Source organism: Zalophus californianus, chromosome 10, assembly GCF_009762305.2.
Source record: "Zalophus californianus isolate mZalCal1 chromosome 10, mZalCal1.pri.v2, whole genome shotgun sequence".
NCBI classification, from domain to species: Eukaryota; Metazoa; Chordata; class Mammalia; order Carnivora; family Otariidae; genus Zalophus; species Zalophus californianus.
In genome coordinates this window covers 112,811,742-112,838,289 of record NC_045604.1, presented here as the reverse complement: position 1 = coordinate 112,838,289, position 26,548 = coordinate 112,811,742, and the positions used below count along the sequence as shown (strand labels likewise).

Here is a 26,548-nt window from a genome sequence, read left to right as displayed (position 1 = left end):
GGGGCGCTCTTGAGCCTGGTTTGGAATTTTTACCCACGGCGCAAGCCGCAAGCTGGGGCAGGGGCGGTGGGCAGTGGGAGACGCCCGCGGGCGGTGTGGCCGATGGGTGAGGGCTCGGGGCGTCTAGGGGGCTACGGATTTAGAACCCAATTTAGAGGCCAGCCGAGTGATTTCGCATCCCCGGGTATTCCGGAGGCGAATGGAGGGGAAGGGGGAACGGTGGGAGGGAAGTCCGCCAAACGGAACCTTCCGGGAATCGGAAGGGGCCTGGCTGATCCCGCGCCCCCACCTTCTCCCCAGCCGAAGGTGGGGGCGAGTAATGGCAGGGGTGGGGGTGGAGGTCAACGATCGGGTGGAGGGCAAGTCCTTGAGGGCCCGACCACCCTCTCGCCCCCGCCCCCCACGTGCCTAGCCCTCCTCGTCCCCGGATACGCGCGCCCCTGCGGGCTGTGCATTTGCACTCGCGGACGCGCGCGCCCACACAGGGTCTGACTTCAGGTCAACTTTCACGCGGCTCCCGGGTGTGTGTGCACACGGCCGTGTCCGCACGCGCGTGCACACCTCCGTCCCCGGTGCCCACCTCCCGTCGCCTCCCGAAGTCTCGACTCCTAGACCTCGGGGGCTTCTGCTCCAAATGGTGGCCTGGGGCGGGGGCGGGGGCGCGCGGGGCGGGCCAGGAGGATGGGGAGAGGCAGCCTCTGGGCTCCCACACCGCCCTCACGGCGTGATCCAACTTCCCCTCCCGAGGCCCCCTCGGGACACCCCCAGTACACCGACGTGCTGGAGCCACACCGCCGCCCGCCCTCCGGCCGCCCCCGCCCGCGTCCCCCGCCCCTCCTCCAGCCCTCCCCACTCCGGCTCCTACAGGAAACCTTCGATCACGCTCAGAAAGAATGTGCTACAATCTCGGCGCTGCCGCGGCCGCCCATACCGCGCCCGCGCCGGAGCCGGAGCCGAAGCCGCCGCTGCCCCGCCTGCCCGGCCGGCCCCAGGCTCGCAGCGCGCGGTCTCCGCCGCCGCCCCGCGCTCGCCCCGCGCTTGACGCAGTGAGCGCCGCAGCCCGGCTCCCGCCGGCTCCGCTCCGCTCCCGGTCGCAGGCCGAGCCCAGCCCGGCGGGCTCCGGGAGGGGCGGGCAGGGCGCGAGGGGGAGGAGATCTGTCTGGAGCCAGCGAGCCCGGCGGAGGAAGAGGAGGAGGAAGGAGGGGAAGCCGCCGCCGCCGCCGCCGCGCTCCGGGGATCTGGGCGCGCGCGCTCCGCTCGCCGGTGACGGTGGCGCCAGCCCCCGGCCCGCACCCGGGCCCAGGTAGGAGGGGGACGGTGGGGGGAGGGGGCTGCGCGGGGCTGCGGGGGCGGGGGTCCCCTCTGCCGCAGCTGCGGGGCTGTTGGGTCCCCGCCCCTGGGGGAGGCGGGGAAGATGCTCTCCAGGGCGGCAGTTGGGGGCGAGCGCGGGGTCCCCGGCGGCTCAGGCGGCCCGGGCCGCCCAGCCCCTGCGCCCTGTCCTGGGCGTCCGCGCCGGGGCCGAGTCCCCCAGCCCGTGTGGCTTCGGTTGCGGCGCGTTGGGTCCGCGGTTTCGGGGCACCCCCCCACACACACACCCTCGGTTCCGAGGCGGGCGCACCCGAAGTTAGCGGTCGCCGAGCGCCGGCCGGACAAACTTCCCTCCCCGACGCCGCGGCCCGAAGGCCCGGGACTCCGGACCCCTCGGGCCAGGAGGCGCCTCGGGGACCCCGAAACTTTCCTGAGCGCTGTGAGAGCGAAGGGCGGGCTGGGCAGGGAGGGGTGACGGGGTGGTCTTGCCTGCGAGTGCCTGGTGTTAGCCGCGGCGCCCCAAGTTGGCCCCGGGACTGCCCCCCTAACGTGGAACCCCATCTCTTAGTGGAGGGCGGGCAGGGAGCGGACTAAAGGCTCCTAGCCTTCGCGCAGTCGGGATGGGGGAAGCAGCACTCCGCCCCGCGCCTCTGGAGCCCTTGGAGGGGGTGTTGCAGGACAGTCCCTCCTCCGTTCGCCGGGCTCTGCCCGCAGCTGCCGAGCCCGCGGGGAGGACCCGGTTCGCGGCTATTAATAGGCGCCTGTGACCCGAACCTTTCCAGGCCCGGGAAGCTGCGAAGCTGGGCTTGGCTGCGGGGTGGGGCGGGACCCCAGGCCCAGAACTGGCTCCCTTCCCGGCTCTCATCGTCTCTATCCTGTCGCTCTTCCCTCACACCCCCCCCCCCCCCGCTCTCTTCCCAGTCTTTCCATTCCCGGGCTCGGGGTGTCGACCCCCCAACTTTTTCCTCTTCCCAGACTGCACGGTGTGGCCTGGGGCCGCCCCGTCAGTCGGGGGCCCCGGGCCAGATTGGCGCGATCCGAGCACAGTCCCCAACAGAGTCCTCCTTAGCTGGATGGGTGTGGGGTTCCAGGGGCCAGACTGCCAGGGACGAGTGGGGACTTCCTCCCATCAGCGCCTCTTCTCCCAACCTACACAGCGGCGCGCGACACCTTCGCACCTCCCTCCCCCCGCAGGCCGGTCGCTGCCCCATTTAAGGGGCAGTGGGGAGTGGGGTGGTCGCCACGGGCAGCCTTGGGGAAGTGTGGAGGGCAGAGGGGACTCGCGAAGCTCCGGAGAGGGTTTTGGGGTGTAGCTACAGCCGCCTGTGCAGGCAGGAGGCAATGTCCTGGTGGCCTCCCTTCCAGCGTCGCCTCTGCACACCCCCGAAGGCCCAGGAGGATTCCGCCTCCTCCCCCCGCCCCATCCCAACACTCAGATCTGAGCTTGAGTGGATTTGAGGATTTGGGGGGCGGGGAATATGGAATACTTCTTCCCGTCTGCTCATCTGCAGAGCCCAGCTCCCAAGCAGCTTGGGGGTCTTTGTCCCCCGGGGCTGGCCGCCGGCCCCGCCCCCTCCGTTAACTCGGGGACCCCAACGCCTTCCAGCGCTCGGGTGCCGCGCTCGGCAATCTCAGAGCTTTGGTGAGCGAGGTGTCGCATCCTTTCCTCTGCTCTGGGTCTGGGGGTGGGGTAAGGGGCGTGGATCGCGGTCCTGGGTCCCTAACAGATGTCCTCGCGGCTGCGCCGGCGTCTCTGTAACAGATTTAATGACTTACACGCAGACCGCCAATCGGCGCGGCCACGGGGGAGGGGCGACCCAGCTGAGACTCAGGGGATGAGGTCGCAGCCTGAGGGCGCAGCCTCTGCTCGGGTGGGGGGCGCAGAGGCAAGGACCCCGACGCCGGCCGTTCAGCCCCGCCTCTCGTCCTCTGCGCCCCCAGCTCTGGGCTTTGCTCTCTGCGCCTGCCCACGGATCCTCGGGTTGCAGGGACCTTCCCGCGAGGAATTCAGTCCCGCCCCCCTCCCCGCCCCCCATTGACCTCTGAGTCCCTCCTTGGAGCCCCGACCCTAGGCGCACACATACTTGCCTCGGGATCGGCCAGTGTGGGTCAAGGGCGTGCAGAGGCCTCTGGCCTCTGCTTGCACACCTCAGAAATGGGCTCATAGCCCTTGCTACAGGGGAGTAGTGAGAAGGTCGCGATATGTTTGGGCAGGCGCCTAGCACAGTCCCTGGCACCCTGGAGACGTGCATCAAAAGCCTACCCGATCTTTCCAGAGTCTCCGGGAATCAGTCAGAAAGGGAGGGGGTCAGTCACCACTGGCAGGGGTTTGCCTAAGAAAGGCTGCACGGGGATCTTGGGTCACTGCTGTGCATTTTCTTTGCAGAGTGAGGCCAGAGTCTGGAAGGTTGTTTTCTGGGACCTACTAAGAGTGACCAGGGTTGCCTCTGGGGGAGGAGCAGTTTGGCCCCCATTCCAAGCCACAGCTGGAAAGGCCTCGTGAACAGCAGGGAAGAGAGGGGAGACTTGTCACCACCCTCTCGGTGCCTCGTGCCCAGGCCTGGCATATCTTGAGGCTTGCAGTACCTATTTGATGATAAACAGGGGCCTGCCCTTGGCCTGCACCTGCTGGGACAGGGGTGCGAGTAGGGGGCAGCCCAAGGAGAAAGGCTACATACAGCTCAGATGTCCTAAATGGCCCAACAGCCTTTTTCCCCATGCCTCAGTCCTGATCCTGGAGCCATATGTGACTGGGCCACACTGCCCCCCCCCCCCAGTTCTTGTAAATAATCATGGGGGCACACCGGCTTTTATCCTAGCACCCCCTTTATGCATCCACCCTCAATGGAGCTCCAACAGACAGGTAGGAAGGGGCCACAAAGCACTAAATCCCTAAATTCTGGCTTTGCAAGGGGTGGGCAGCTCAGAACCCACTCCCCCCTTCCTGATCAGCCTTCTGTGCCCAGGCAGGGCTGGGGGGTGGGGCTTGCCAGTCCATATAGGACTTGCTTATGCTGTGGACGTTAATTCACATTCTCTCTCCGGGCCCCACACACTATAGGATTTATCTTGATTTGCTGCCTTTGAATTGAGTCAACTCTTTTGTATGCTCGGTGAATTGCCCAGCTGCTGGCGGGGAGCGGAGAGCGTGCCGGGGGTACTGAGGCCGGGAATCATAGGCAGGCGGGAGACAGGAAGCGGGGAGGGGTGCGGGCGCCGGCGGGAACACAGCAAGGGGGCCCTGAACTGGGAACCCGGCTGGCCGAGGGGCATGCCCAGGCCTGCCCGGCTCCAGCGAGGAGTCCGGAGGGGTCGGGAAGCTCCGTCGTGGGGGTCGAGGCTGCCCCTCGGCCTCTGCTTTGGATGGGCTGTGTGACGTGGGGCAAACGTCAGGGCCTTTCTTGACTCAGTTTCCTCGCCTGTGATATGCGGGAAGAGGGGCTTCCACACGCAGGTTGTGAGGGGCAAACTAAGCAGGAAGAGTGTGCGAGAACCCTCGGAGTCATCCCAGAGGTGGGGGTGAGTGAGGGAAGGAAGGGGAGCCGGGGCTGGGGAGAGGGGGCGGCCCTCCCTGTCCCCCCCCCCACCGCGTTCTCTGACCCCAGATCCTCCTCTTCTCCAACGAGGGCCGGACCGACGGGCCCACGCGGGGCCTGCGAACGCCCTGGCTTGGCTTCATGTGCTGGGGGTCGCGGGTGGTTCAGGCCATCACTAGCTGTCGCGCGCTGCCCCCCGCCCCCACCTGAATGTGGGAGGAAGGGCAGGAGGGGACCGCGAGGAAACCAGCCCTCCTGTGCTTTCTAGTACCCCTGCGCCCTGCCCCTTCCCCCTGCACCCCTCCCCCGCCCGGCGGCCGGGAGGGAGGAGAGCGGGGCGGGCGCGGACTCGGAGCTGGACTCGCGCCGGGAGCGGGCGGGCGGGCGGGCGCGGGAGGGGCGGGGGGAGGCGCGGGAGGGGCGGGGCCGCGCGCGGATCGATGGGCGAAGCTGGGGAGGAATCTCAATCCCCGGAGCGAAGTTAGAGCCTGGAGGACGGCGGCGGCGGGCGCAGCCCGGGAGCGCGGCCCGGCGGCAGGTAAGCGCGGCGCCCGGGAGCCCGAGGCCGAGCGCGGCGGGCGTCCAGCCTGGGGGCACGGGACCCCGCCGGACCCCGCGCTCTCCCCCTGCGCCCCCAGCCCGGTGCGCCCTCGGAGCGCGGCGGGCAAAGTTGGAGGAACTTGGCGCGGGCGCGCGGCTCAGCCGGCGGAGCGGGGGTCCGGGTCGGGGTCCTGCTGCCGCCCCCGTCGCTGCTGCCCGTCGCACCACTGCTTGCTCGCGTGGCCTTGCCCCTTCCCCGTCCTCTCTCCCCTCGAAGGCCCCCTTCGCCGTCCGCGCCGGGTCCTGCGCCCCAGAACTGCTGCTGTTCTCGGCGGCCGACCCTCCGGGGCCGACCCTCCGCGGCCTTGGGTCCGCGACCCCTGTCGGTGTCCGCGGCACCATCCCCGCCGGGTCTGCCTTCCCGGCGTCGCGCTCCTCCCCACCCGGCGCCCGGACGGGTCCGGCCGCGCTCGGGGGAGGGGCCGCATTCCGCGGTCGCTGCCGGGGAGTTGAAGCCCTGGCGTGGGGGTGGGGGGCCTTTGCCTCTGAACTTGGTGGCCATTCTCCACCCCTCCGCCGACCTTGGACCCGTTCTCATCCATGGCTTTTGGGAGGTGCTGCTGAGCTTCCTCGCCCCAGTCTGCCTCTAAAGACAGGAATCCGCTTTCGATTCTTTAAAATCCTCGAATCACCTGCTTGCAGCCCAGGGTGGGGTCGCCTGCAGGTGTTCCCCCTCGACACAGACCCCGAGGGCCTCTGGCATCAAAATCAGACTCTTCCAAGCATCAGCTGCGTGATTTTGGGGGCGGGTTATCTCCCAGAGCCTCACTTTTCACGTCTGTAAAATGGGGGTATGATGATAATGTGTACTTTATGGAGGTAACACCACCGTAAAGGCTTAGCACTGGGAGGGCCCTGGAGGCCTTTCCTCCAGGCTTGGGAGACCAAGCCAGGTTTGCACTGCCCAGCAAAGCCTCAGGTGTGAGCTCCTTCTCTTTGGGCCAGTCCATCATGGAGCCCTTGCTTGGATGCAGCTGTATCTGCCTTTTACCTGCTCTGTTGGGCCGGGGGCTGTGCAGAAAACATTCCCCAGGTCTCAGATCCTACGAGCCTTGGGAACAGGAGCTTTAAGAAGTGTGCAGAGTGCAGGGAGTTAGAACGGGCAGACCTCTCCATTCTGTCTTAAAGGGGGCCATTCTCCAAAGAGACCCCAGCCTCTGCCCAGCCCCGAGAGGGAAGGAGAAAATGGGGCTATGTTGTTTTAAGCCACAGAGACTCTGATCTTTCCCACCTAGCCAGCCCCTTGGCCTCCTCTGCCTTGGGTCCTTGCAGCTTTCAGCTTGTATCTGAACATCTTTCTGGGGGGTGGGGAACAGAATCATCACCCCATGCCAGGCTTGTGCCCCACTTTGTCAGAAGAGGAGAAATACCCAGAGCTAGAGGGACAAACTCCAGATGGTGGGGCTTGTCAGAAGGGAATGCCCACCTTTACTCTGGGTTTAGGGGGTTGGAAACAGGCCAGGACCCCAGCCAACACTTTGGTCCCTCGTATTCTGGGCGCATGCAGCGGGGTTGGGGGGGGGGTCTGAACACCTTTCAGTGGGCAGACGTCCTCCGAATCAGAAAGGTTGGGAGCCATGCCCTCCCTGCATCAGCTGGACCCTCTCCTGGGGACAGCCGTGTAGCCCTCCTGGGGGTGATAGGCCGGTCGCCTGTGTAGAATTACTGAGAGCAAACAATTCTTGATTCTTAAAGAAAAGCCATGATAGGCACCTCATCTGAAGGCCTGGCAAACGGGGGGTTGGGGTTGGTGCCTACACCTGTGGCCAGAGGAAGGGAGGAAGAACTATGTCCCTTTCCTCATCACCCCCACAGAACTCTGTCTGGAAAGCTCAGAAATTCTTCCAAATGCCTTTGGAAGCAGGTGCCCCACACCTGGGCTGAGGAGAGGTGCTGCTCCCTCACCTCCCTCCCTACCCACCCCACCTCCCCAAAGAAACAGGTGGTCGGGGTCCCCAGAAGAGCCTAGGGCCAGAACTTGGACCTTCTCTTAGACTCTGGGATTTGAATCTTTGGACCCTAAATGTCTCCTCGTCAGCATCACCTGTTTCAGGGGAGAAACATTAGTGAGGCCAAAACTGTGGCAGTGACTCAGATCAATGGAATAAAATGGGATCGTCTGCCTGGGTCCCACATCTGTGTGTCTCTAGCACACACGTGTGTGCACTCATGCACACGCACACACTGCTCTAGATTTCAGTGGGATTTTCTAAACCCTCAGGAGCCAGAGCCCCCACCCCATCCACTGTGTGTTCCCCCTTAGGGGCCCAGGGCCCGTTCGCAGAGGACCCTGTTCCTGAGGATGCCGTGACAGCAGGGGAATTTATGAGCAGAGGTGCATGGACTTGGGGTGTCCGTATATCTCTGCAGGAAACAGGCAGACCGTGTAGATGCCCGGGTGGGTGGCGGATAATACATACGGAGGGAGGATGCAGAATGAAAAATGCCCATGAGTGACAGGCAGGAGATAGATCTCTAGGGTCGGGTGACGGGGCCATAAATTTCCAGGCGTGAACCTGGAGCGGCTGGTGGTGTTGCCATGGACATTGGATACATTTGTCATCTCTGCGGTCCCTGCCGTGCCCCCCACAGTGCCCTTCCCTTTCTGTTTGTCGTGGGTTCCAATTTCCTCCAACAGAGGCTCAGGTGTCCACTGGCCTTGGGTGTGTGGCTGATGGTGCCGCCCACACAGGGGACTGGCGCTCTGACGCGGAAGGGACCTTGCTGTCATCCGTCCCGGCACCTGCTGTACGTGTGGGGAGACCGAGGGCGGGCTGTTGTCTGAGGTTGCACAGTGAGTGGGGGCAGAGAGGGGGTAACGGGGTACTGTCCCTATGTGGTGGTTCGGGGCTTACCAGGCAGGCAGGCACAGCCTCTGCTGGGGACAACTGTTCCCTGTGCACCCCCCGCCCCCATGCCCCTGTGCCAGCCTGAGGGCCCTGGAGGGGAGCAGGAAGTGGGGTGGAGCTGTGGACACTCCCTCCCCCTCCCCCCCACCTGCCTCGAGGCTGGCCGGCTGAGACCTGGCTTCGCCAAGCTCTCCTGAGGGAGAGGAGTGGTTAGATGGACCGTCCTGGGACCCAGCGGCCATATGGGGTCAGAAAACAAGACTCCTAGGCGTTCGAGCTGGAAGAGTCTCTGAAGGTTTACTCAGAAAACATGTTGAAGACCTGTGCGCTCTGCCGGAAGCCTTGGGACGGGACCACGACAGGGCTCTGCCGTTGGGGACACAGATGATAAGCATGACCACATGAACATATACACACAGGCCCCTCTTCCAGAAGGGTCTAGCATCAGCTAGAGGTCACACAGCAACAGGGTGGGGGAACGGGGCTGGAATCCTCCTGGGAGGGAGGCAGGAGGTGCCTACCTCCTCCAGGCTGGCCTTGGGCTTGGAGACTAATCAAGAACCGAGACCCAGGGCAGCAGGGGCCCGGTAGGGTTGACCGCTTTCTTAGGGTCCAAAATGGGCCAAAGCTTGGCTCCCTGCTTTGGGGGAACAGTGGGGAGACTGAGTCACAGAGGCTGGCCCAGCATCTGAGTACTGGGGCCAAGGCCACAGTGAGGCCTTTCAGTGGCAGCCCCCCCCCCCCCCGCCCCTGACCCTGGGGCTGTTCCGTGGTGCTGTCCCTGACTCAGGCCCCTCCAGACGCCTCCCTTCCTGCCTGACAATGAGCCTTAGTTCCTCAGAATGGACGGCCAGTCTTGCCTTCAGGGTTTCCCTCCTCTGTGAGCTGGTCTCCAGCCCCTCCTTGGGGGATGGCTCTGCCCCAGGCTGGGGGGCTCCCAGAGGAGGGGTCGGGCCAGCCCCTAAATGGTAGGCAGCATTTGGATGACCCAGAAGGAAGGGGCAGACATCTAGGCTCAGGCGCCTTTGCGGGGAGCAGTGAGCGGAGCTGGGAGAAGGGCCTTTGTAGGCAGCTGGGCAATGAGGGTGCAGACCCCACCCCAAGGCCTGGGAGTGCCGTTCAGGGCACCTCCCTCCGCCGGCTCTGGGGATGGGCTCCCACAGCCCCGGGGCTTGGCCTCCCCATCTGTAATGCCTCTGCACCCCAAACTAGGCTGGGCAGTAGAGACCAGTCTGGGCACCCATGCAAAGGGCAAAGGGTGAAGAGGGTGGGGGGCTGAGCCTTGGGCACCATGCAGCAGCCCAGTGGCCATCAGTATGGGTCCGTGGCACTCCATGGTGCCTCTGATTCAACCCTTCCGTTTAACAGATGGGGAGACTGAGGCCAGATAGTGCAGCCGGCTGGCGTCGGCAGACGAGAGCATCCAGGCTCAGCCCTGCATCACACCTCCCGCTCCCCCTTGCAGAGAGCAGAGGGTCTTTTTACAGCTTCCTTGCCTCACAGATGGGGCTGCTGAGGCCCTGCCTGCTGCTCTTCAGGGTGGAGGTGAGGGTGTGCACACAGTGGACTGGCCTGTGGGCTGCCCACCCCCCTCGACGTCCCCCCAGACGCTCAACTCTCTGCTGTCCGCCCCTCTAGTAGCTACTGCAGCAAATCGGCATTTAGGAAGCCCTGGGCCTTGAGAGCCGTCCATGTGCTGCAGACGGGCACCGTGTGACAGGAGGCCCGGGCTGGCCCCGGAGATGTGCCGGGGAGCCAGCCCGGTTCAGTGGGAGCCCTGGAAGATGAGTGGCAGCCTGAGGCTCCCCCCTGTTCACCAACAGATTCCGGTTGTATTTCCAGCAGGATCCAACTGAGGCACCTCCTTGTCATTAGCTCCGTTTAGTTTAAAAAACCACAGAGACACAAAGGCAGGCCACCACGCGCTGCCCCACGCTCAAGCATGAGGACGGCTCGGCCGGCTCTGGGGGCGGGGAGAACTGCGTCTAGGCAGGGGGCTCTTGGGGACCCTGATGACATACAGTCTGCGCCACAGGGAGAGGGTGTTGGCTCCCTGCTCCTCCCCAAAGGCCATGTCCACCGACCCATTCCTTCATGACCAACGTGGAAGCCCGAAGGGCTGGGGACCCCCCGGATGTGTCTCATGAGCTTGTGTGGGGCCTCCGCCATCCCCACTGAGGGGTATCCCCTGCTTCTGATGGCCCTACAGAAGCTTCTGGAAGGACCCGGCTGCAGGTCAGGGGGTGGCTGAGCCTTGGTGCTTTCACCTGTCAGATGGGTCTAAAGCACAAGTCGGTCCTCTGGTGTTGGGGCTGGGAGTGGAGTCGGGGCCTGGGGCACCACGGGCCCCGGTCAGGAGGCCGGGGTTGTGGGCTGGCGTGCTTCCCCTCACGGAGCCCGGTGTCTCTGTAGCGGGAGGGTGGGCTAGGGTAGGTGGCCCGCTATGGTTGAGTCTGAACGGACGCGAGGTCCGTGGAAGACAGAGTTGCTGCTTCTGGAGTCCCCAGGCCCACAACCCTGGCTTCCTCGGGGAGGCCCTGGCTCGGCCCTTGTGCCCCTCTGTGTCCTGCCATACAAAGAGGCAGGGACAGAGGGTGCTGGGGAAAGGGCCAGCAAGTGCGGGAGTCGTGGGCAAGACCAGCATGGCTGACCACCAGCGGCAAGAGGCCAGGTCAGGGGGCCCCGTCTGGGAGGGTGCCAGATTCTGGCAAGAGCTGGGTCTCCTTCTCTTTGCCTTGGGGAGCTTTCTGGGGAGCTTGACGAGGATGGCTTCCGTGTTTAAGGGATCCCTCTGTCTGGGGGCGAAGGCAGGATTTTTAGGGGCATGAATGGGAACGAGGCACCCAGCTGGGAGTCTCTGCCGATCTGGGAGAGATGGGGTAGCCTGAATCAGGCTGACGGTGCTGGTGATGGAGAGGCAGGGGCAGGCTGCCTCTGTTTTGACATCGCCTAAAAAATCGGAGCTGCGTTCCTATAGAGAAAAATACCCTGTAAAGCGAACCGTTCTCCCATTTATATCTGTTATGAAATGAGGCATGCGTTGTGCAGAGAACAGGATTGTGTAAAGCAAATCCTCTTGCCCCTTTGGGATCCGTTAGCATTTCAGAGATGTCTTTCTGGGGGAGCTGAACCCCCCCCCCGACATGGATGGGTAGGAAGCCCCCGGGGTCATTTGGCGCCGAGCCCTCAGGGCCCCAGCTGCAGGTGGAGTGCAGGGAATGTTCGAGGCAGCCAGCAGGCGAGCTTCCTTTTGGAGATGCGCTCCTCGGATCTGAGTTTGCGAGTGAGCGTGTGTGTGTCAGGGCGTGCGCTCTGTGTGCACATGTGTGCATGTGCATGGGCTCACACGTGCACCACGCCCTCCTGGGGGAGCTGCTCCCTCCACCTGCTGGAGACAGGAGTGTGCCGTGGCCGTCGCTCGACGAAGGGCACCTTCCCGTCCGCGTCCTCAGGCTCAGAGCTTAGATTCTGGGAAATGAATTTGTTGGTTGTTTTTTTTATTTTTTGCAAATTCAGTAGAGCAGACCGAGGGTAGAAAATGAGGGTGCCTGTCAGGCTCCCAGAGGCCCCCTGCTCGGACTGCCCGTGCCCGCGGGCCTGGGGGAGGAGGGCAGGCCAGACGCGGGCCTCGGAGGCGTCTGCCGTCTGACAGACGGGGGCTTATTTTGGTGTCCTCATTATGCTGTCCCCGCAGAGCAAGAACATGCTAGGTCTGAAGGAATGTGATTCGCCAGAGACAGCTTTTTGGAAAAACAACTCACCAGAAACCCAGTGTTGCCACGGGCCTTAATCCACACGCGTCGGGGCTGAAGCGGGCAGCTGCGCCCAGAAGGCGAAGACCCCCATGCTCTGCCGGACACAGTGCACACATACACACATGCGTGTGCACACGCACACACAGCTGCGTTTACACACAGCCCCACTCCCAGAGACACCCTCTCCCATGCTCGTGTGCACGTGCAGCGTCCCGAGTGTGCAAGGGCACTGCATGCGCTCATCTCTCCAGTGTGCGTGCAGACCTGCATCTGGCACTCACTCGGGCACAGGTGTGGGGACGCATGCACCTCACGCCCAAGCCCCCAGACGAGTCTGCAGACGTCGGCACGGGTGCTGGTGTTCTTGAGGACATGTACTGCGGTACACAGCCACGTCCTCCGTCTCACACACACCTGTGCAGTGGATGCGGTGCTGGGGTTTTCACACGTCCTCGTGTGCCCCCGGGCATGCTCACGCCGTGTGTGCTGACACACAGGGATGTGTTTCTCTCTGGTGGGGTTGGGAGGAGGGCTCCTGTGGGCAGCCTGTGCGGGTGGGCGTGTGCGGCTGGGGTGGGGGGGTTCACCTTCACCAGGCCAGGCGTGGCACAGAGCCTGGGGCCAAGGGCCAAGGGTCCCAGGTCAGGCCGTGCCCTCGCGGGGTCCCCGGGGTAGACAGGTGGGAGGTGGGCAGGCAGAGGGCCTGGCTGCTCTGGAGAGGAGCACGCCATCCACGCAGGGCCCGTCGTGTTCACCGCTGCAGAAGGCGGGTGGGGGGCACTGTGGGGAAGCCCAGACCCTCTGTGGCCCCGGTGCCTCCCTGGTCACACAGCTGGGAGGTGCCAGGATCCAAGTCAGGCCATTTCAGGCCAGAAGCGCTTCCAGGTCCCACCCTCGTCTGAGGGGAAATGTCTGGAAATGCTGAATTCAGGGAGAAAACCCCCATTTGCGGGGACAGGAGATGGGAGGTACTTGGTAGGAAGGAGGAAGCTGGACTGTGCTTCGGAATCAGAGCTTTGGGGTTGCTCCAGATGGGGAACCAGGCTGGGAGGGGCAGGGACCCGACCTCCGGTGCTTGGCCCCAGCTCTCTGGCTTCCTCAGCTGCCCCCTCCACCTGCTGCTCGGGACCCTTGGCTCCTGTCCTGTCCGCCGGCCCTAACCTCCATCTCAGTGGGGCTCCTGCAACCACCGAACCTCACACCCCCTGAGCTGGGATGATTCACATGCGCCGCGGTCCTGTGCCATCATTTGAATCCTACAGCATGTGGTCTTCTGTGTGTGGCTTCTTTCACGTTTTCCAGGTTCGGGTTCGCGCATCCCGCAGCACGGGATCATAGCTTGTTTACTTTTGGTGCTGAATAGGATTCCATTTTTCGCTATACTGAGTTTCATTTATCCGTACACTGATTATGGGCGTTTGGATGGGGTGGAGTTTGGGGTGAGTATGAACAATGCTTTCTTTGGTGTAGAGGCTTGGTGTGGACATGTGTTTTCATTTCTCGGGCAGGGTCCCTGCAGTGGAACGTCGTATGGTAAGTTTATATTTACATTGTTAACATGAGGTCAATAATTTTCCCAAGTGGGTGTGCCGCCTTACATTCCCGTAGCAACGCGTGAGGGTCCCAGCTCCTCCGCATTCTCCAGACTCTTGGTGATGCCAGTCTTTCTGTGGTAGACATTCAGGCCGGTGTGTCCCGCGGTGCTTTTGGTTCAAGGTTCCCTAATGATGCATGACATTGAACGTTTTTCATGCACTCATTAAGTATTCATATTCATATTCATATTCATTTTTTGGATACAGCTTCTATTGAAATCTTTTTGCCAAGTTAATGGGTTTATTTGTCTTACTGAGTTTCGAAATGTTCAAAATTATTGAGGGAATTCTTTATACATTCTGGATACAAGTCCTTTATCAGATATATGACTTGCAAATACCTTATTCCCAGTCGTAGCTCATCTTTCAGTGTTTTAAAGGTGGCTTTTAGAAGTTTTTATTTATACTAGGGTCCGCTTTTGTCCATTTTTTCCCCTTTAGTGTGTTTCTTTTACATTTTTGGTGCTTAAGAATTCTTTGCTTAATCCAAGGTCACCAAGATTTTCCTCTCTTTTTTTTCTGAGTTTTATAGTCTTAGCTCTTACATTTGGGTCTTTTGTCTATTTTTTTTCCCTAAAGATTTTATTTATTTATTTGACACAGAGAGAGAGAGAGCACAAGCAGGGGAAGGGGCAGAGGGAGAGGGAGAAGCAGGCTCTCCACTGAGCATGGAGTCCGATGCGGGACTTGATCCCAGGACCCTGAGATCATGACCTGAGCCGAACGCAGACGCTTAACGACTGAGCCACCCAGGCACCTCAGCTGGTCAATTTCTTAGATAATTTAGATGATTTAGAAATTTAGAAAAATTTAGGGAAAAGAAAAAGCCTGCTGGGATTTTGATGGGCTCATGTTTAATTTATCCATCAATTTGGGAATATTAAATATTCCAATCCATGAACATGGAATGTCTCTCCATGAATTTAGATCTTTAATTTCTCTTAGCAATTTTTTGTTTTCCGTGTGTGTCTTGCTAATTAAATCTTTTGTTAAATTTATCCCTCAATATTTTTTGATGCTATTGTGAATGGAATAATTTTCTTAATTTCGTTTTCAGATTGTTTGTTGTTAGTACATAGGGATAAAACTGAGTTTGGTATATTGATCTTTTATCTGACGATCTTGCTAAATTTAATTATTAGCTAGTTCCAGTGGACTTTTTATGGACTCCTTAGATTTTCTTCATACAGAATCATGTCATCTGCAAATAGAGTTTTACATCTTCCTTTCCAAACTAGAGTCCTTTCATTATTTTTCTTGTCTTACTGCACTTGGTGGAGCTTCTAGAATCATGCTGGAAGGCAGAGGTACTTTGCTGCTGGCCTTATAGGGAAAGCGTTCTGTCTTTCGCTGTTAAGTATGATGTTGGCCATGGTTTTCATAGATGGTCTTTTTGGGCTGAGGAGGTGCCTTGTACTCCTGGTTTGTTGTGTGTTTTTATCACGAATGGGTGTTGGGTTTGGTCACATGGTTTGGTTTTGTTTTACTTTTTGTATCTACAACATGATCATGTGGTTCTTGTCCTTTTGTCTATTAGTGTGGTATGGGACTAGTTATTTTCAGATAAATAACCTAGCCTAAACCTAAACCTAGCCTTGCATTCCTGGGGTAAGGGCCACCTGTATAATCCTCTTTATATGTTGTTGGATTTGGTTTCCTAATAGTTTATGAAGGATTTTTGCACCTGGGTTCGTCAGGGATATCGGTCTATTATTTTCTTATGATGTCTTTGACTGGTTTTGGTATCAGGGGAAAAAAATACTGGTCTCATAGAATAGTACGGGAGTTTTTCTCCCCTTTCTTTTCTGAAAGAGTTGGTGAAAGTTCAATATTATTTCTTTAAATATTTGACAGAATTTACCACTAAAGCCATCTGTGCGTGGGCTTTTCTCTGTGGGGATAATTAAAATTATTCATTTAAAATGGCATAAGTCTATTCAGATTTTCTTGCATCAGTTTTGATAATTTGTGTCTTTCTAGGAATATGTGAACTTCATCTAAATTGTCTAACTTGTTGGCATCAAGTTGTTCATAATATTCCTTTATATTCCCTTTAATTTCTGTAGGACTGGTAGTGATGTTTCCTCTTTAGTAACTGACTTTGATAACTTGTGTTGTCTTCTCCTTTTTGTTCTTGGTCAGTCCAGCTAAAGGTCTCTCGTTTTTGTTGATCTAAAATAACCGAATTTTGGTTTCATTGATTTTCTCTATTTTCTTATGTTTTTTTATTCCATCAATCTCAGCTCTGACCTTTATTATTTTCTTTATTTACTTTGGGTTCAGTTTTCTCTGCTTTTTTAGTTTCTTAAGGTGAGAACTTAGGTTAATAAGATTTTTCTTCTTTTCTGATATAAATTGAAATCTATAAATTTCAAATGAAACCCTACTTTTAACTGCATATCATAGATTTTGGTACATTCTGGTTTTATTTTCATTGAATTAAAGACATTTTCTCATTTCCTTGGTGATCTTTTTTTGACACGTGGGCTATTTAAAACTCTGTAGTTTACTTTCCAAATATTTGAGGGATTTCTCACAATTTACTTATTTTGTTCATTTCTTTTCAGTTCCATTGTGGTTGGAGACTATACTTTCTACAATTTCATTCATTTTAAATTTACTGAGGTTCGTCTTACAGCCTGGCACATGTCTGCCCTGGAGAATGTACCACGTGTGTTTGAAAAGAATGTGTGTTCTGGATGGAATATTCTATAAATGTCAGTTTGGTCAAGTTGGTGATGGTGCTGTTTGTCTTCTACATCTTTGCTTGTTTTTTGACTATTGTTCTGTCAGTTATTGAGAGTGGAGTATTGAAATCTCCAACTGTTGTTGAATTGTCTGTTTCTCCTTTTAATTCTGTTGATTTTTGCCTAATGTATTTTGGGGCTCTTTCATTACGGGCATATACACATATAATTGTTATGTCCTCCTGAGCTATGGACCTGTTTATCATTATGAAATGTCACTCTTTGCCTTTGGTAATCTATCTTTCTTTCTTTTCTTTTCTTTTCTTTCTCTCTCTCTTTTCTTTTCTTTCTTTTCTTTCTTTCTTTCTTCTTTCAGAGAGGGAGAGGGTGGGGAGGGGCAGAGGGAGAGGGAGAGAGAGAGAGAATGTTAAGCATGCTCCAAGCCCAGCATGGAACCCAACACGGGCCTGGATCTCACGACCCTGAGTCATGACCTGAGCCCAAATCAAGAGTCAGATGCTTAACTGACTAAGCCACCCAGGCACCCCAGCCTTTGGTAATATTTCTTAAAGTCTATTTTGTCTGATATTAATGTATCCACTCCCGCTCCTTCATGCATACTGTTTGCACGTATTTTCCCATCCTTTTGCTTTCTTTTTTAAAAAATTTTTAAAAATTTTATTTATTTATTAGAGAACACAAGAGGGGGTATGGTCAGAGGGAGGAGCAGACTCCCTGCTGAGCAGGGAGCCTGATACAGGACTCGATCCCAGGGCTCTGGGATCATGACCTGAGCCTTGGCAGTCGCTTAACCGACTGAGCCACCCAGGTGCGCTCCCATCCTTTTGCTTTCAACATGGTTGTATGTTTGAACCTAAAGTGTTACACTTTTAGATAATCTGTATTTGAATGTTATTCTTTTAACCCAGTCCAATAATCTCTGCCTCTTGATTGGGCTGTTTAGTCCATTTACATTTAATGTATTTTGTATTTGACATGGTTACACTTTTCTTATTTTCTACATGTCTCATCTTTCCGCCCTTCTTTCTCTTTTCCTTTGTTGCCTTCTTTTGTGTTAGGTAAATACTTTTAGTGTACTATATTAATTCCTTTGTTAACTTTTTAAACTATATTGCTTTAAATTGTTTTCTTAGGGGCTGCCCTGGGGATTATAATATGCATCGTAACTTGTTGCAGGTGATTTCAGTTTAACACTAATTTAATTATGGTGAAATATGGAAACTCTGCTCTAGTATAGTCCCATTATCTTTTTTGTCCTTGTTTGTTATTGTCATATATATTACGTTAATATATGCTAAGATCCCCAAAACACAGTGTTATGATTATTGCTTTATGTAATCTTATTTTATTTTATTTTTATTTTTTAATTTTTAAAAAAGACTTATTTATTTACTTTAGAGGGAAAGAGAGAGAAAACACAAGCTGGGAGAGAGCCAGAGGGAGAGAGAGAATCTCAAGCAGACTCCAGAATTCTGGAATTCCGGAATTTCCATTTTTTTTGAATAACCTCTCTCTTCGAGGTTCTCTATTTTTGAGTCATTGTCATTATACTTTCATTCTTTAAACATGATCGCCAGTTTTATGAATACTACCTTGAAATCTTTGTCTGCTATATGCAACATCTTGTGACATTCACTGACAATTTTTATTGACTATTTTTTATTCTGAGTATGAGTTACCCTTTCCTGTTTCCCTGCATATCTTGCAATTTGGGGTTGAATGTTGGCATTGTAGATAATATTTTGTAGAAGCTCTAGATTCTGATCTCCCCCCTCCCTGGCCCCAAAGTTGGTATTTTTGCTGGGTTTTGAATAACTCTTCTGGACTAAAACGTTGAAATCCATTTTCCCCTGATGTATGACTGTTGATGTTTCTGTTTTGTCCCCCTCCTCATTTTAAATCCCTGCTATTATATTTAATTCTGGCTTCCCAAGGATCATCTCTGCGTCTGCTTAGCTTAGTGGTCAGTCAGTGGTTGGTCAGAGGTTGTGTGCCTGGAGCCCTGTTGGGCTTCCACTCTCTGCTGATGAATCTGCATGTGGGTTTAAGAGCACATTTAAAGACCAGGCAGTTTTCAAGCCTGCCTGGTATTTACTTTCTGCCAGAACCTCTCGTGTCTCCTCTGTGCATGTCCGCAGGCTCTCAGTAAGCCAGTGATATGTGAATTTCATGGGCCCTCTCTGCTCTCTCTGGGTTTGTGCTGTCCATCAGCTGGGTGCACGTGGAGAGCTTACAGAGCATTGCGACGACTGTCATATTTCATGTCTCTCTCTGTCAGATTTCCAGCTAATCCACTGGTGTGTTGCTGCCTGAGCCAGGATCACAGCCTCTGCCTGGTAGAATCTCTGGCTTCCCCGTTCACTTGTGCCGAAATTGCCATTTATCACGGACACCACTGCTGCTGATCGTGAGTTTTGTGTCTTCTGCTCTGAATCAAATAGGCCTCTGGCAGTGAAACTCCTAGTGTCCATGGCCTGCCCTGTCCCGTGTGCCCTGTTCTGATGATGCACCTGCTGAGCTGGGAGAGGGGAGGTGTAGGGAGCAGTTTCAGGCAAGAACACCACCTTTACCCTGTCAGGTTTTCATGCAGAAATGCCTTTGGTCAATTTCTAGGATGCTGAAAATGTTATTTTTAATCATTTTGACTAGTGTTATAGTTGTTTTGGTGATAGGATTTGGTGACCTTTTCACTATAACACGCCACAAGTCCCACCCTGTAGTATTATCGTCTGAGAAACAAAACTCTAAAAAACAGCGTATGTGGCTCTGTAAATGATCACAAAATGAAATTCATAGAAGGACCATCTAGGTTCAAGAAATGAGACATCACCTGCATCTCACGCCTCCGCTCCTTCTGTCATCACCGCTCCTCCTTACTCCTCAAAGGGAAACACTTTCCTGATTTTTAATGCCACAGATTAGTTTTTCCTGTTTCTGTGCTTTATATGAATGGAACCACACCATATGTGTTCTTTTGAGGCTGGCTTCTTTTGTTCAACAAAATAGACATGTGAGGTCCCTAAATGTTGGTGCAACGGTATATAGCATCCTGTTTATCTGTCTAACATTGACGTACATTTGGGCTGTTTCCGGTCTTCAGCACTTACGGATGGTACTGTTGTGAACATTCTTGTACTTGCCTTTCATGGGACATATACCTAGCAGTGGGGTTGTAGATTTGTTCCTATGTTGGATTTTAGTAGATACTGCCAGACAATATTCAAAAGTGGTTGTATTGATTTTTCCAGGAGTGTGCCTCACCTTTTAGAGGCAGTTCAGTGATGGTTGTCCCATGTCTTTGCCAACACTTGATGTTCACCAGTCCTTTGAAAGTTAGCCCTCCTGGCGAGCACCTTTTCATAAGTGGATTGGCCATTTGGATATTCTGTTTTGTAATGTATCTGTTCAAAACCTTTACCCATTTTTTTCTACTGAGAGGTTTGCCTTGATCTTACACATACGTAGAAGTTCTTTATATATCTGTAAACACTTCTGTTCCTGATTATGTGGGTTATAAATATTTTCTTCTATTTGTTTTTTTTAAGATTTTTATTTATTTATTCGAGAGAGAATGAGAGAGAGAGAGAGAGAGAGCGTGAGTTGGGGGAAGGTCAGAGGGACAAGCAGACTCCCTGCCGAGCAGGGAGCCCGATGTGGGACTCGATCCCGGGACTCCGAGATCACGACCTGAGCCAAAGGCAGTCGCTTAACCAACTGAGCCACCCGGGTGTCCCTATCTTCTTCTATTTGATGTCTTGGCTGTTTACTTTTCTGGTTATATCTTTAAAAGAGAAGAAATTCTTGATTTTAATGCAGTCCAAGTCCTTCATGGTTAGTACTTTTTGTTGGCTCATAACAAAATGTCTTCTCCTTTCAGGTTCTCAAAGATGCTCTTCCGTGCCATCTGCTAAAAACTTTATTGTTTTACATTTGACAGATTTGTGGCCCACCTGGCATTAATTTTTTAACCATGGCGTGAGGTAGGGATCAAGTTTCAGGTCTTTCCATGTATTAATCCAGTTGATCTTATATCTTTTATTAAAAATACCACCCATTTTTGATGGCATCATTTATTTAAACTTAATTTTGTTTTGAGGTTACTATAGAGTCCCGTGCAGTCGTGAGAAATAATTAAGAGATGTGCTCCTTATCAGTTCCCCACAGTGATACCATCTTGCAGAACTGTAGTATAGCGAGACGACTATAGGACAGGGACAGTGACACAGTCCAGACGCAGAACATCTCCATCGGCACGAAGTTCCCTCTTGTTGCCCTTTACAGCCACACTCAGCTCCCTCCCCCCAGCCCCATCTCTGATCCTGGTAACCACTACCTTGTTATTCATTTCTGCAATTTGGTCTTTCCAAGTATGCTATAAAAATGGAATCATAGCCTATATAAATTGGGGATTGGATTTGTTTTCAGCAAAATTCCCTAGAGATTCACCCAAGTTGTTGTTTTTATCAGTAGTCCATTCCTTTTCTGACTCAGTAGTAATTCGACTCAGTAGTAATATTTCTTAACTTTAGCCTCTCTACGTGGCACACGGTATATGGTATGCATGCGTGTGTGCCTTGGAGTAAGTACAATTTGAGGGCTCCGCAGGATCTTACTCACTATTCCAGACATATAATGTGTCCGGGGGCTGAGAGTACAGATGGACAAGTGAGGGGACCAAAGCATGGAGGGACACACAGAGAAAAACACCAATTCCCAGCTCAGTCCCTACAGCTATGGTTGCTAAGGAACCATGCATGTATTTCTGGGTGTTTGGTATGATTGGGATTTGCAAGTTGAACCGGTTGCCCTGGGATCTGCAGAGGGCTCCTCCGGGGAGGCCTAGTCCCACCTTTGCTGGTGGCTGGAACCCAGTGCTCCACAACCCTTGAGAAGTTGTAGATTTGGGGGCAAGGGGAAAAAATGTATCTTCTTCCCCTATTTTTAGTCATGTTGTTGAATCCCCTACCCATATTGTCCGTTCCTAGTCCTCTGAGCCAACCAGTTTTCCCAGTGGGACCCAACGCAAAGCCTCTGCTGTCGTGTGCCCATTACAGGTGGAGACTCTGAGGGTCTTGACCAGGCTCCCGTGGTCCCGAAGCGGGGTTAGTGGGGGCCGTGGGGCTTTGCTGGTGCCTTAGCTTCTGGTTGTCTCTAAGGGATCTTGAGTGGGGGAGAGGAGCTCTTCCTCAAGCAGGCAGGAGTCGGAGGCAGAGCCAGGGACAGAATGGGTATTCCCAGAGCTCTTGAGGTCCCTGGCATCCTGGAAGGGTCAGGGGTCAGGATTTGGGGACCTGGACTCTAGCCCTGGCCCACAACTGGCACACTGTATGCTTGCTGCATTCCTCACATATCCGTAAGTGGACAGGTAGATGGGTGAGGGGGCAGGTGTGTACATGGGTGGATAAAATGGATGGCGGGCGGGTGGGTGGTAGAAGGATGAATGCATGGGTGCATGAAAGCTGGATGCACGGATGACGGTGGTGTAGATGGTGGACAGGCGCACCTGCAGGGATCGGGAAGGACAGTGTCAGTATGGACTTCCAGGGTCTTGGAAGAAATGGGAGCAAGAAGACTCAGCTCAAGAAATTAATGCTGTCAAATGGCAGAGAGAGAGCCTAGGGCCCAGAGAAGTGGCTTGCCCAAGCTCGCAGAGCCCGGGAGGAGCAGATCTGAGGCTTGACACCTCCACTCTGCCCGAGGACACGCTCAGGTTTCCTTCCACCATCACCCCCACAGAGGCGGGGAGGAGACTAGGGGTCAGGTCACCTTATGTGGAAGCTGACAGTGGTCCCGGTAGACAGGGCAGTTCGCGCCCTCCCAGGCCAGTCAGCGGATCCAGGAGCAAGGTTCTGGGCTCCGGGGTCTCCATCCACGGCTGCGGTTAACTGCTCTGCACCTCCTGGCAGCAAACATTTATTCAGCACCTGCTTTGTGCCTGGCCCTGTGTTAGACCCTGAGGGAACCAGAGTGGGTAAGACTCTGTGGTCCCAGACATTAGGGGAGCTGAGCACCCCTCCCCTCAGGTTTCTTATCTATAAAGAGGGAGGCTTAGGACCCACACATCTGAAGGTTGCACTGGGCTGGGATTCCCAGCTCCCCAGGGCTTTGTCCACCCTGGCTCTGTGTCCACGAGTTGGCTGCTGAGGCAGGTTTTCCGTGGGCATCGGGTGGGCAGTGAGAGCTGAGGGTGTTAGGGGAATCCGTGTGGACAGCAGCCTCCCTGGGTGGCTGTCTTGGCCCCACACCCAGGCTGCATCTAAAGGCTGGGCCAGGGAGCCCGGGAAATGTTTAACTTTGAAAAATGGACCTTCACAGCTCATTAGGCCTCAGCGGCGCAGCCCGGTGCCTCAGGCGGCTGGGGAAGAGGGAGATGCCACGGCATGAAATCACTGAAGTATTTAAAGGCCAATTCTGCATTCCTGACCAGCAACGTCAGCTTGCCGGGATGGGCTGGCACATGGGTGCCCAGGGCAGCCAGGACAGCCAGTGTGGCTGGAGGGGATGGTGCCAGCACCAGGGGCTCCTGTCGTCCCTCACTGCAGGTGGTGACCCAGTCCCAGGTCAGACCCTCCGAGCATCTGCCATTTCCCGGCTCTGTGACCTTGGATAAGGCATGTCTGACTCCAAGCCTCAGTTTCTCCACCTGTCACCTGCACCGTGACTTGTGTGCCAAGCAGAAGACAGGGTGGAAATGGAACCTGCCTGTGAGGGGCGGGCAAGGGGCTCTGTAGCCTCCTGAGGGTGTAGGGAGCTGATCTCTTGGAGGCAAAGGGGCTGTGGGCACCCCCACCCCGATGCTGCAGCCATATTGCAGTTCTCAGTGCCGGTTACTGGACCTGGGTGGCTCTCTCCGGCCTGCGCAGCCACGACTGGACTTTCGGAGGCCCCTCCTAGCACCATCGGTGGTTGCAGGGACAGGCAAGGCTGCTGTGCCGACCCGGCCCGAGGTCCCCCGCTCTGTCCTCACGTCCACTCACTGTCCATCCTAGGGCGGTGGTTCTCTCTCCTCAGCTGGGCTGGAGGGCCCTGTGGCCTGAAGGCAGGGGAGGGGGTGGCGCTGGGGAGGGGAGGGGGCTGCGGGGCGTCTGAGGGGAGCTGAGGCAGCCAAGAAACACTGGAGCTGATCAGTGGTGGCCACGGCCGTGAGGGTCCCGGCGCGGGAGCTGTGTTGTGGGAGCTTCTCCTCATTGTGTGTGTCAGATGCAGAGCCGGACGCAGGAGGTGCCTGGGGCCAGTGACCCGCATGCCGGCCCACAGCTGGAGGGGCAGGGCTCCACCGGACTCTTGAGGCCCTCCTGCCCCCACCCCCACCCCCCACCAGCTCTGGAACTCTCTGGGGGCTCAGCGACCTTGCACAAGTTAAGCGCTTTCTGTTTCTTTAATTGGAAACTGGGAGACGCTTCCTGGATCCCTATCCCGGAGTTGTGGGGTTGAAGGAGCGTAAAAGCAGGCATCTTTCCTTTCCCAGAGCTGGAGGGGACAGTGATCAAGGCTGCGTGCGTGTGCCCAGCCTGTGTGCTCCCGTGTGGACATCTCAGCGGTGGCCACAGCGCCATACGAACACAGACAGGTGTGTCCGCACCCTCCTGGCGACCCGTCCCCATGGCAACCCCGGTCGCAGAGCAGGTGTCTGGGAGACCTGAATTGGTGCTGACAGGTGGGGCCCATGTGACAGGTTCCCTAGAGGCAGCCGAGCCAATCAGAGCCCCTGGGCCGAGGCTTCAGGACGATGTGAAGGTGCTTCCCTATTCGTAGCAAATGCTGCCGACAGACCCAGCCCCGTTTGCGGTCTCATCCAGCTTTGGGGAAAGGGAAACTGAGGCCCGAGCCAGTCCGGCAGCCGTGGGCCCCGCCCCTCTCCATCGGGAAGGCGCGGGACTCCGCCCACACCCACCTCCAGCTCCCAGCCTCGGAACTCCCTCTTCTTAAGGCTGAGTTTTGCCTCCGCCAAGCGGCTTCCCTGCTTCCTTTGCCACTTGGCTAATTGTCCAAGACCTTTGCTGCGAGACCAGGCGGGCCCAGCATGCTCCCCCTCCCGCCCTGAAGTCATGGCTCGCTGGCGGGTTCCCATGGCAACAGTAGTGCCTCACAAAGGGCCGGGAGGCTGGCGGGGGGGAGGGGGGGCGCAGGACGGAGGAGGCGATCTCTGGCTTCTCCGTAGTCCTCGGGCAGGAGCTATGACCGTGGAAGTGGGTCCCGAGCATTCTCCCGCTCCCCAGAGACAGGAAACCACCCCCGCATAAGTGCACCGGCCTGCCCAGATAGACAGACCCTCGCAGGAGCGAGGCCGGGCACCACCCCTGGCCTCTTTGGCAAGCTGAGACCGGCTTTGAGGGCCACTGGCCTCACACCTGATCCACCGGGGTCGCACGACACCACCCCGGCGGCTGACCCTGCAGGGCTGGAGGCCTTGGAACCTGCCCTTGAGTTTCTTGGTCTTGTTGGAACTGGCCTAAGAGTCATTCCTGGGGAAAAAAAATAAAAAAACAACTTTTTCTGTCAGACTCTTGTCTCCCTGACCCTGGCTGTCCACGAGCCAGGGTGTGCTGCCCACATGTGACCACACGGTGCTGGCGCCTCCTGCTCCACACTGGAACGTAAAGTACTGTAGGTGCCCGCAGTGGGTCTGTGCCCCTTCCTTCTCAATCCGCATCCGGAGCCATCAGAGATACACGTTGCCGTGAAGGCGTCAGAGTCCCGTGCGTGCGCTTGGTATGCACAGGGAGGGACTGGCCCCATGACCTCAGAATCCACCTCCCAGCCAGGCCAGGCCTGTGACCAGTCTGCTCTCGCTCAGTGGATCCACTCAGATGCTCCTGCTGACTCGGGTGCCAGGAACCTTTGCTTCCTCCATGCCTGTGAACTGGGGGGGCTCTGGTCCGGAGTGAGGGGGACCCCACGGGCTCTGTCCAGGCCCCTCCCAATGCCAGCCCGCATCTTCTCCCCTTGGGTTGTACCCTCAAGGGTCATGGGCCCAAGTGCAGGGCAGGAGCCATAACTCGTTGACGCAGGCCCCGCTCGGGGGGGGGGCAGAGGAATGGATGCAGCCCCGCCCCCCGTGGCCCCTGCTTTTAAAACCTGGCTGGTGTTGGCTTAACTGATCCCCATTCATTCATCCACAAACGTTCCCTCAGCAAAGCTTGTTGGGACTACCCAGTGCCAGGCCCGGGGGTTACAAGACAAAGTCTGTGCCCTCATGAGGTGTACATTTATTGAGCTCCTACTGTGTGCTAAGCCCTATGCTAGCGTAGACCCTGGGGCACAGCCATGGAGGAGATGAATGTGATTCCTGCCCACATGGAGCTGACAGCCAGTGGGGGTGACAGGAGCAAGCGAGGAAGTAAGAAAGATGCTGGAGTGACCGTGCTCTGCAGAAGTTGCCTGGGCGGGCGATCTACTGGCAGCCACTGGGTCGCTTCTAGGTGGGGCAGCCTGGGAAGGCTTCTCGGAGGAGGTGACATTGAGCTAACCGATCCAGGCCGGGCTTTAAGGCCAAGCCCCCTGCCACTCGGTTTGAGACCCTGAAGAAGCCACTGCCCTTCGTGACCTGGGCTTGCCAGGAGGGGTGGAGAGAACGTGCTCTAAGCTAGGGAGAAGGGGACTAGAGGAGAGACTCCCCCACCATTCTTGGCGGGAGAGATGCTGAGTCAGGCTCCAGAGGGGGCAGGGGCTGGGTCTCATGCCCACACTGCCACCCTCGGAACACAGAAGAGGCTCCAGACAATCCTAGGATGGCTGCCCCTCCCGCCCCCTCCTCCCCTGATGGGGGTTATCTGGGCTGTTAGCGGGGCACGCGGGACGGAGACCAAGCCCGGGCCTCCCTGAGCTTCCACTCCCCTTCCACAAGCTGGAACGGAGGTGGTCCTGGGGGTGGGGGGGTGTCTGGGTCTGGGTTCCTGTCTCAGCTGCCCTCCCACTGGCCTTGGGGCCTCCGGCGCTGTTACCTTACTTGTCAAAAGGGTTCAGGGTAAGAGGACAGTTGGCCCCGGGACACATCTGTGAAAACCAGCATCTGCCAAATTTGCAATATTTCCCCTGTGACTTCAGGCCTTTTTCAGGGGTGACCCCCCCCAGCCCCACCCGTTCTTCTGGGGATAAGGCATTTGTCATTTCCAGCAAACTCCCTTGTGGATCCGGGAACAAGGGTGCCAAGAGCAGCCCATGGGCCTCCTCACCAGGCGCCCTGTCCCTCAGAGA

The 26,548-nt window shown here is 56.3% G+C and overlaps 1 protein-coding gene across 1 annotated transcript in view; it reads left to right on the top strand.

The window, feature by feature from the left end:
- The first annotated feature begins 893 nt into the window (after nt 1-893).
- The window catches only part of LOC113932041 (collagen alpha-4(IV) chain-like), a 62,067-nt gene continuing 36,412 nt past the window's right edge, over nt 894-26,548 (top strand). The window contains exon 1 of the mRNA XM_027610426.2: nt 894-1,303. Coding sequence (XP_027466227.2) covers nt 894-1,303 — 410 coding nt within the window. The remainder of the gene's footprint in view (nt 1,304-26,548) is intronic.